At 33.5% G+C, this 10,065-nt stretch overlaps 1 protein-coding gene across 1 annotated transcript; it reads left to right on the top strand.

Moving 5' to 3' along the window:
- The first annotated feature begins 1,248 nt into the window (after positions 1 to 1,248).
- LOC131662667 (small ribosomal subunit protein cS22-like) lies at positions 1,249 to 5,939 on the top strand. The gene is made up of 4 exons (XM_058932513.1): positions 1,249 to 1,659; positions 2,338 to 2,439; positions 2,545 to 2,847; positions 5,508 to 5,939. The coding sequence occupies exons 1-4, from the start codon at positions 1,384 to 1,386 to the stop codon at positions 5,544 to 5,546; spliced, it is 720 nt and encodes a 239-aa protein (XP_058788496.1). The 5' UTR covers positions 1,249 to 1,383; the 3' UTR covers positions 5,547 to 5,939.
- Positions 5,940 to 10,065: the final 4,126 nt, after the last annotated feature.

Raw genomic sequence — 10,065 nt, 5'->3', positions numbered from 1 at the left:
AAAAACATGATCCAATGGCTTATGTAGGCTTATGCATGGTGCATAAGTAAAATCCTTATGCATATTAACCAAAGCCTTATTACACTGGAGATATAGTAACTTTTATCCGGGTAGAATATATCATCATGCTATTTCATATAAATAATTTAAAAATTTCAGTTTAATTTCGCACGAGATCGTAATTAATTGACTCAAGGTATATTTAATTTATTATTATTATTATTATTATTAGAAAACGGTTGATGCACAGACCGTGTAACATATTCATTAAACCCAATTATTATTATTTGTTACCCGACCCAAAAAAACGTTTGTATTATATAAAAAAAGGTGGTGTCTAGGGTGAACCAGCAAGTAAGTGGTTCACCGTGGACCACAATTATGAACCCTTGGATTATATAAATTATGATGGACCCTTTCACATCTAATTATATTTTCTTTTCCCTACTTTCCATTTTCATGGACATTTTGGACAATTCCATTGAGGTATCATGGTTTTTCTTCCCTTACACAACCTTCAAAATACTGAACAACATTAAAAATTGCAAGTAAAATAAATTACAACTTAGACAATTAAAACACTCGTTCAAAAACCCCCTCAAATGTTAATTGATTTGATTTGATCTTTTTATTCCGAGAATTATAGGAATGTTAATGGTTTGATTTGGTCCCTTGAAAAAGGTAGATAAGTGACACTGAAGATATGTTTGTGGAGTTTGGATTATCACTGCGATTGAATAAGTTGGTTAACAAGATGTAATAAAGTTTTAAGTTTTTTAATTGCTCTTTCATTTTTCTTCATCTACTGCATTTTTATCTAGAAATTAAAAATACATACTCCTTCTAATTATTTCAGTTTTTGATTTCAGTAAAAATTTAAGGTTGTTTTAGTCTTCAGTTTTTTCATTGAATAAAAAAATTTCGGTTTGATTCAGAAGAAAAATGAAACTACATAGGAAATAGTTGCAGTTATGTTTTGCATATTGTCAAAAAATGGAGGAATTGAGAACACAGCTAAAATGTTTTTTTAATATTATTTTGTGATTCTCTTTTTATTTAGTTTTTCTCATTGACACGAAGGTAATTCAAAAAGTTGAGAGGAGTTGAATAAGGAGAGAGAATTTGGATGGAGGTCTAATCTAGCGTGGTATAGGCATGAGGAGATTTAATCTAACGGTTTTAAATCATGGTCCACCAATGAGGGATTTGTTGGAGCCCTCATACTAGAAGTCACCATAAAAAAAATCAATTTCCATTTTTTTCACTAAACAAAAGACCTCATTTCCAATCAAACACCACAACCACCACCAAGATAACAAGATAAACCTCTAAACTTCCCCGTTACTTCCTCAAATCCTCATCAAACTCCATCTCTTCACAACAATGTCTTCTCTTTCTCTCCTCTCACAACCCAATTTCCTTTCCCTCTCAACACAACCCCCAAAATCAATTCACAACACTTACGCAAATTGCAATTACTTGAAATCGCCACCTTCTTCTCTCACTCGCCGTTTTAGAAGATACGTAACGGTTTCCGAACAAGCAACGGCGGCGTCTCCGGTTGTTAGGAAGCTCTACATCGGTAACATTCCTCGGACTGTTGGGAATGATGAACTCGCTCAGATTGTTCAAGAACATGGCGCTGTTGAAAAAGCCGAGGTACTTATTCATAAGCACTTATTTTGATAAGCAACTGTGTTATAACTTATAAGCTTTAAATAAGCTGTTTATCCAAACAAGTCCTTAGTAGTGTTAAAAGTACTTTTGAATGTGTAATTACTAAGAAGTGTGTGGCTTTAGTAATGCACTATGAAGCGCCGACACGCCATTCAGAGGCATGTCGCTGCATCCGACACAATTTTTGTATTGTCCAACGAAAAAAAGTAATTTAATTGCCGCCGACACGGATAAGACACTTTGTTTCAAATAATTTAAAAAAAAAAAAGCCCAGCTCAATAATTATCAGATTTTTTATTTACACTCGTTTTATCAGTTTTATCAATATGTTATGATTTGCATTATTTTGTTATGGTGGATTTATGTTTTTTTTATTGAAAGTACTAATTCTAAATATATATAAATTTTGCTTCTCGCTTTACACTCTTTATGAATTGTGCTCATACATTGCATTATTATATTAAATCCTTATATTAATATATAAAATATATATAGCCTTGTCCGTATCCTGTGTTTTCTATATTAGCGGGTCCTTGTGTCCTGTATCCATGTCCGAGTCCGGACTTCATAGGTGTCGCAGTATAGTAAATTTAGAGTAAATTGGTATTAGGTGATTTGCTCCCATGCCAATGTGAGTTTTTTGTATGCTTTTATTCATAGGTTATGTATGACAAATACTCTAAAAAGAGCCGTCGTTTTGCATTTGTTACGATGAAAACCGTTGAGGATGCAAACGCAGCAGTTGAGAAACTCAATGGCACTGTAAGTCTTACTGCTGAATGTACAAAATACATTAAAAGATTACTGATTTTCGTTCAATGGTCTAGGTTTCTGAAGGGACTTATGAACTTTGTGTTTTTATGACAGGAAATTGGAGGGCGTGAGATTAAAGTGAATATTACCGAAAGACCTTTAACAACCGGAAGTTTGCCACTTCAGGCTGAGGAAAAGGAAACCCAATTTGTTGATAGTCCCTACAAGGTATATGTGGGAAATCTGGCTAAAAATGTAACATCTGATATCCTTAAAAATTTCTTCTCTGAAAAAGGAAAAGCTCTTAGTGCCAAGGTTTCACGGGTTCCCGGGACTTCAAAATCTAGCGGATTTGGTTTTGTTACATTTTCATCAGATGAGGATGTAGAAGCTGCTATTTCTTCTTTCAATGATGCTGTAAGTTGTTAACTGTCTTTCTTGTTTATTTGCAAGTTAAGACATCCTGATATTCTTCATATTCATGGCTCCATTATGTAGTGGAGAGTTACTTCTCCAAACCTTGCTTGTAGATAATGATAATCTGGAGACTAACAACTTCAGTTTTTTTATTTCATTACATATTTAAGTTTATCAGTGGAGACTCTGATAAACAGAAAAAATTGGGAAACATATTGTTTAAATAGAAATTGAAAAAAAATAGTACTAGTTATTTGAGAGAACCAGACTCTCCCCAAAGGAATCCTTCCCTAACGATCCACTTTCGAACTTCCTAAATGACACTAATTTCTTAACTGATGCCATCTACCATAACTGCTTCAGTATTTGAGTTATAATCCCCTTTTCTCGCAAGTTGGGAGATGTTGCCACTAAACCAGCACCTCCTCCTGCACTGTCTGTCTCTGGAGTCTGGTATTGCCTCAGGCTGTACCATCGGAGAGCATGCCAGGTAAAGGTTGAGCTGGTGCTGTTGGCCTACCATTTTTTTGAGCAAAGACACGTGAAAAACATGATGTACTTTGCTTTTACCATGTAAATCTAATTTGTAAGTCACCTTCCCAAATTATAGAAGAAGGAAATCCATGTAATCTTACTACCTCTTGAATGAAGATTTCAGCAACTAGGACGAAAGTGTACAAATTTTAGTTAATCTATCAACTACCACCAAATAGTGTCTTTTCAGTGAGTTTTAGATTGATCCTCAACAAAGTTCATGAATATGTCACTCCAAACCTTTAAGATAGGAATAGGCTATGGCTGAATTAGTTTTGCAGGTGATATTGTTGCATATTTGATGATATCCAAACTTCATGTCCAATTTAATGAATGAAAATCTGAGATATTAGTATATTCCAAACATTGGCAAAAGCACAATAACTTTCCCATTATTGAGTTCCCTTGTAAAAACATAGAAGTGCACATCTCGTCCCTCGCTGTATCTTTTGGTCATGCTTACTTTGATTGCGGTAATTTTCCTCAAGCTTTCTTAGATGTATCTTTATCAGTGTTGTCTATGGCGGATTGCGGAAAATTGCGGCGAGCCAAAAATCTGCCAGAAAAATATGGCGGATCGGAAAATTGTGGAAGCATGATGGACAGACAAAAAACATTATTTATACTAAAAAAAACAGTAATAGCACCAAAAAAATAAAAAATCAGAAGTCATAAAAACATTTCATTCATATATAAGGTAAATAAAATAGATGTGGCATGTCTTAAGTACCTCAAAACATTTCATTCATAAAAGACATTATAAAACACAACTATAAAACATTATTAAATCTCTAATCTTCTTCTCTAACTTCAACATAATCTTCTTTGAAGTTATTTCGAATGAACATTTGATGCAAGCTTGAACATTGCACTTCTTTCTTATTAGATGATCTTTGGCTCTGGTTATTCTTTCATTATTCAATTTTGTGCAAAAAATACAGTGAGTAGAGTTTGTATCTCTGTTATATATATATATATATATATATATATATATATATATATATATATATATATATATATATAGGGCATATCATATGAGAATGGCATATTTATATGAGAATATGAGAATGAATCTGAACCATTGGATTTTAAAATAAATGGTCGAGATTATATATGAATCTTTTTTTCTCTCTCATGCATCTTGAAATAAATGAAGTAGGAGAGAGAAAAAAAAGATTCACTTATAATCTCCACCATTTATTTTAAAATCCAATGGTTCAGATTCATTCTCACATTCTCATATAAATATGTCATTCTCATATGATATGCCCTATATATATATATATATATATATATATATATATATATATATATATATATATTTTCAACCATGGTCACTTCTCTTTCAACCGCTAACCCTAGAGGTTAGGGAGGTTTCCCAACCCTAGACAGCACTTAAAATGAGATAAATACAACACTAAAAAAACAGAGCAGGAGAAAAATAAAAGGGAGAACCAACAAAGTAGAACAGAAAAGACAGTAATGGAAAGGAAAAAAGAAGAGAAATAAAAGAAATAAAAAATAAAAGAGAAAAAAAAACTGAAGAAGAAGAGTACCGGATAGTTGTGTAAGAAGATAAGAGAAACAGATGGAAAAGAAAAGTCTGAAAAGTCTCTGGAGAAGCGTGAGAAGAGAAAAGAGACTGAAGAGAAGAAAAGTCTGGAGAATGGAAAGGTTGTAGGGTTTTGGTTTTATATATATTTAATTAACTAGAGTATTTAATGGTGGTTATTAATAAAAAAATACCCGGACAAGAATTTAAAAATAAAAAACGCAATTTCCACCATACCGCCATGCACTTAAACTCGTGGCGGCCGCCATGGTGCCGCAAAGCAAAATCCGCAACGCCATGGCTTTTCCATGGCGCTATGTTGAAAATCCGCAACCACAATCTGCCATGGCCGCAATTTGACAACATTGATCTTGATATCTTGCAATATAAGTTTCCTATCTCCAAATTTCTTAACAAAAATCCTAGCATTGTCTGATGATGTGTTGTTCGATGGGATTGAATTTTATTGATTGAAAATAATTTTTGGTGATTTAATAAGTGATTAAGCTATGAAAAATACAATGCTCACACTAATTTGCTATTTGCTATTTATTTGATGACTTGTTAACTGCAGTTGTTAGAAGGCCAAAAGATCCGTGTGAATAAGGCGTAGAGAATTAGCAATGTAGCAGAGCATGTATGATCTTGTTGTGTCCTATACTTTGGTGAAGCCAAAAACAAGCAAATTGCTTTCTCTTTTACAGCACAAACCTAATCTTTTTCAACTGATAGAGTTCCAAGAAGAATCGTATAAGAGTGTAACATAGTGCTTAATGCACCTCAGGTCCCTCTGTAGTCCAGAATGATTTTGTGACCTCACTACTTTCTCCATGATTATGTTTCATCTTTCTCACCTTCATTGTGTTTAGTGTTGTTGGTGTATGCGTGTATTCAATTCCATTTCTTTTGTATGAATTTTATGAACATTCACTGATGCAAATGTTGGAGTTTTTGTGCAATAGTTTTTCATGGCATTGAATATGATTCATCCATCAATTTTAACCAAGTACTGTATTGCCCATATTTACAAAAGTATAATTAATGACTTATCATTCTGGGAAACACATGTTCTAAATAGTGTCAGATAAGGAAGATGGAAAGAATTTTTTTGAATTTATCAGCCTTTCGTAGCTAAGATGATGCTGTTAATTAGTTCAATATATTAGACAGTTGATCATTATGATTTCATAATTGTGCCATTGTGAAGAAAAGCAAAGAGAGCTAGATGACTTTTAAGAGCGTATATACTTGAGAATATGACATTGGAATGCAACAGTCACGCGGTCCTCGTGAAGAGTTCACATAATAAACTTGAATTGGGAGGCAGGTCCTCATGAAGAGTTTACATATTAAAAAACAGTATATTCTTGAGAATATGACATTGGAATGCAACAGTCACGCTGTCCGTCTACTCTTCTATCAATGTTATCAGTATATTCTTGAGAATATGACATTGGAATGCAACAGTCACGCTGTCCTCATGAAGAGTTCACATCTTAATAAACTTGAATTGGGAGGCAAACGTCTACTCTTCTATCAATGTTATCAGGGGTTGCATATATTTTGATGTTATCAGGGGTTGCATATATTTTGATTTATACACAATTTTGCAGTATTAGTTCTATTATTTTCTAAATTTTTGAAAATTGTTTAATTATCTTTTAACTTTTAAATTTTTGAATAATATTTTTCATATATGTTTAGAATACTATAAAATATTTATTTATTAAATTTTAAAATTTTAAAATGAGAATAATTAAATATGATTTTTTAAATTTCAAAAGATAATGATAAAAGTAAAGAAAATTTCGACTTAGAAATTAAATTTTAATTTTTTTCAATGAACTTTTTATAATGTTCTAAACATATCTGCAAAATAATCATTCAAAATTACGCAGTAGTTTACCAGTAGGATTAAAATTACGTGCACACTAATTTTGTAGGGACCAAAACATGTCATTTTTATAAGGACCAAAAACATATTTAACCTTCTAATGTTTGACCAACTATAAAGGGCCTTCGGGTAGGAAAATGGTTTCCCTGCAGTCAAATATTGATGGCAGCAGGTTGATTTCAACCATCTAATTTTTCGTGATAAATTTTATTTGTTTATATCACGTTAAATCCACATTATTTGACTACAATCATAAGGTCCATAGTTTATTGATTATGTGACTGCCCGGAATTAGAGATGTAAATGGATATCCATGTGGATATACATTATAATATCCATGTCTGTTCTGTTGGAGAAATATGATATCCATATCCGTCACATATACGTGCGGGTTGTAACGCCCGGTAATTTAATTAATTATTTAATTAAATTATTTTTGGATTAATTGTTGAAGTTGTGAAATGTTGTGATGAATTGCTAAGTTGATTAATTAGTGGAATTATTGAGTTGATTATTTAAGTTGATTTGTAGTAGTAATATATTAGAATAATATAAGATTTTGTTAGGCTTATTTCTATGGTTGTGTTTTGTATAAGTGGGGGTTGAATGTTAGGCCCAATAGGTTTAATGAAATTAGGTTAAATTAATTATATAAGGATTAGGTTAATTAGAAGGAAAAAAAGTCTTGGGAAATTGGTCATGGGAAGTTGCAGAGAAGAGAGAAAAGAGGAGAGGAACTCATTCCCGTTTTTCTTGCAGTAGTCTCACTAAATCGACGATCCCCGATTCATTAACCATTGGATCATGCTCAAATTTTGAGGGTAGGTTCGCAACACCTATATCTAACTTTTGACCGTTGGAATCTTCAAAATAAGGTCTGAGTTGTGAGATATCATCATCGAACTACAACTGCATATTTGGGAAAATTTTCAGCTTTTGATTCTGATTTAGAAGAGAAAAGGTTGGAAGCTAGGGCAAAAGCTAGGTTTAATCGGTAGAATAGAGCGGTCTCCAATCCAAGGTAAGGGTGGGGTTCTGACTCTATAATGGGTTGCATGATGAATAGTATGTGGAATTTGGGTTGTGTAAAATTGTTGTGTGTGTGCGTTGATTTGATGTGGATGTTTTCGAAATTGATGAAATTGTTATGGTGTGAGAAACTGTCAATTGGTGTGAGAAACTATCAATTGAAGGGAAATTGGACAAGAAGAAAGAAAATACAGAAGTGCGTCACCAGGAAAACAGGTGTGCCAAGGGGCACACAAGGTGTGACAGATGGCATGCATGAAGGAAGTGTTCCGAAGGGTACAGGAAGCATGGTGATCGACATGGCTTGGTGGTGGTGGGTGCCGAGCGGCTGATCGCGACTTTGCGTGTCTATTAGTCGGGATAACTGCAAGTGCACAGTCGTGTCGTGTAGTTTTAAAAGATATCGAATCCACAGGGACTATAAATCGACCTACCGTTATCTAAAGTTACTATGTAAAGCTAAGGCTAATGATATTTGGGTTTTTTATAAATGGGGAAACTAAAATCTTAAATCTAGGTAAAATATAATAACAAACGGATGTCAGTATGTATTTCATCTAACTTAGGTGATCCGAAGGTCCACTGGCTATGGTGTTAATTCAATTAAAGATCTTTATTAATTCTATTGATTAAAAGTCCTCCTCTCAAACTCTCGCTCTATTGATTCAGACTACGATCCTAACTCTTAATGTACGCTTTCGCCATCCCACCAGATTTAGAAACGCTTTTTGAAAACAACGTAATTAATAAAATGCTTATTTTATGAAGTCGTTATCTACTTAAATCTCCTAATCTCAAACTCTCGTTCTGTTGACTCGGAACATGCTAATATCCCTAACGTACGCTTTCGCCATCCCGCGCGGGTATAAAAACACTTTTTGAAAATAAATAAGTTCTAATTAGTTCTAATACGCTTTCGCCATCCTTAAAACTAATGTCCTATGTCTACTATCCAGTTAAAGATCTCAAACTTTCGCTCTATTGATTTTAACCTTTGACCGTCTTAACCCCTCAAACTTTCGCTCTATTGGTTTTAAGACTTACTAATTAAATTAGACATACAAACTAAAAACAAGTGATAATTAATAAAACATAATTAAGCCAATTTAATTCGGATCCCTACGGTTAAATTACTTTACATACCGACATCTAAATAAATTAGCCAGACATACTTAAAGAAACAAACATGAAATTATAATTATTAAACATGGAATTATAATTATTAAACATGAAATTATAATTACTAACCATATTATAATAATAATAATGATAAAACAATATTATAAGAACATAAAACTAAAATAATTGCAAATAAATAAACCTGGAAGTAAAGCAGACGAAATAAACTTGAATTAAATTGCGAACAAAACAAATCTTGAAACTTGAATGAAGCTTTGAAATAATGTCGGCAAGATTGTGATCCAAGAGTACATAAATTGTAGGCCTAAAACTAATGGTGTGGTAGTTCCTCAATGTGAGAAACTACCACTTTTACAAAGTGATAATATATGCCTAAAACTATGAACAGCGCTTCCGCGCCTAAAACTTGGATACCTTCAAATGAATGTTAAGACTCTTTATATAGTGAGTGGAAGTGGGAGTTATCACGTGAGAAAGAGTGGGATAGTGGGAAGTTGAGAAAATCATGGGGTGAGTGGACTTGGAATTGTTCACGAAATTAATGGAGAAAGTGGCGGGGTCCACGTGCTTTTGGAGACGGGCGTCTCCTTCATGTGATGTGGCCTATGAACGTGGGTGAGCTTGGGAGACGGACGTCTCCTTTGATGACGTGGCCCTAGAACTTTGGAGACGGGCGTCTCCCTGCAATTGGGCCCTTAGACGGGCGTCTCAGCTTCGTGGGTTGGGCTTCCACACTTGATCCATCGTATTTTCACCCTTCACATTTGATTAATTCCATTTGCACCTCCACTTCACTACAGTACCTCTTTTCCATCTTTTAGGCACAAATAGTAGTGATTTTAGCTCAATTTCTTTCCTTTTCACAAATAGTCTCAATATGAGCGTAAAACCTGAAACAATAGAAATACCAGCATAAAACCAACATAAAACAACATAATTAAGATAAAATAAGGAAATAATTGATATAAATCGAGCCAAATAAACGATACATTTTCGTGTTATCTAATATCCCCACACTTAAACCATTGCTTGTCCTCAAGCAATCAACCACACGGTAAAAGAAATAATT

Source organism: Vicia villosa, linkage group LG3 (assembly GCF_029867415.1).
Source record: "Vicia villosa cultivar HV-30 ecotype Madison, WI linkage group LG3, Vvil1.0, whole genome shotgun sequence".
Classification (NCBI taxonomy): domain Eukaryota; kingdom Viridiplantae; phylum Streptophyta; class Magnoliopsida; order Fabales; family Fabaceae; genus Vicia; species Vicia villosa.
The sequence above is the reverse complement of the archived record's forward strand: the minus strand, read 5'-3'. Positions and strand labels throughout refer to the sequence as shown.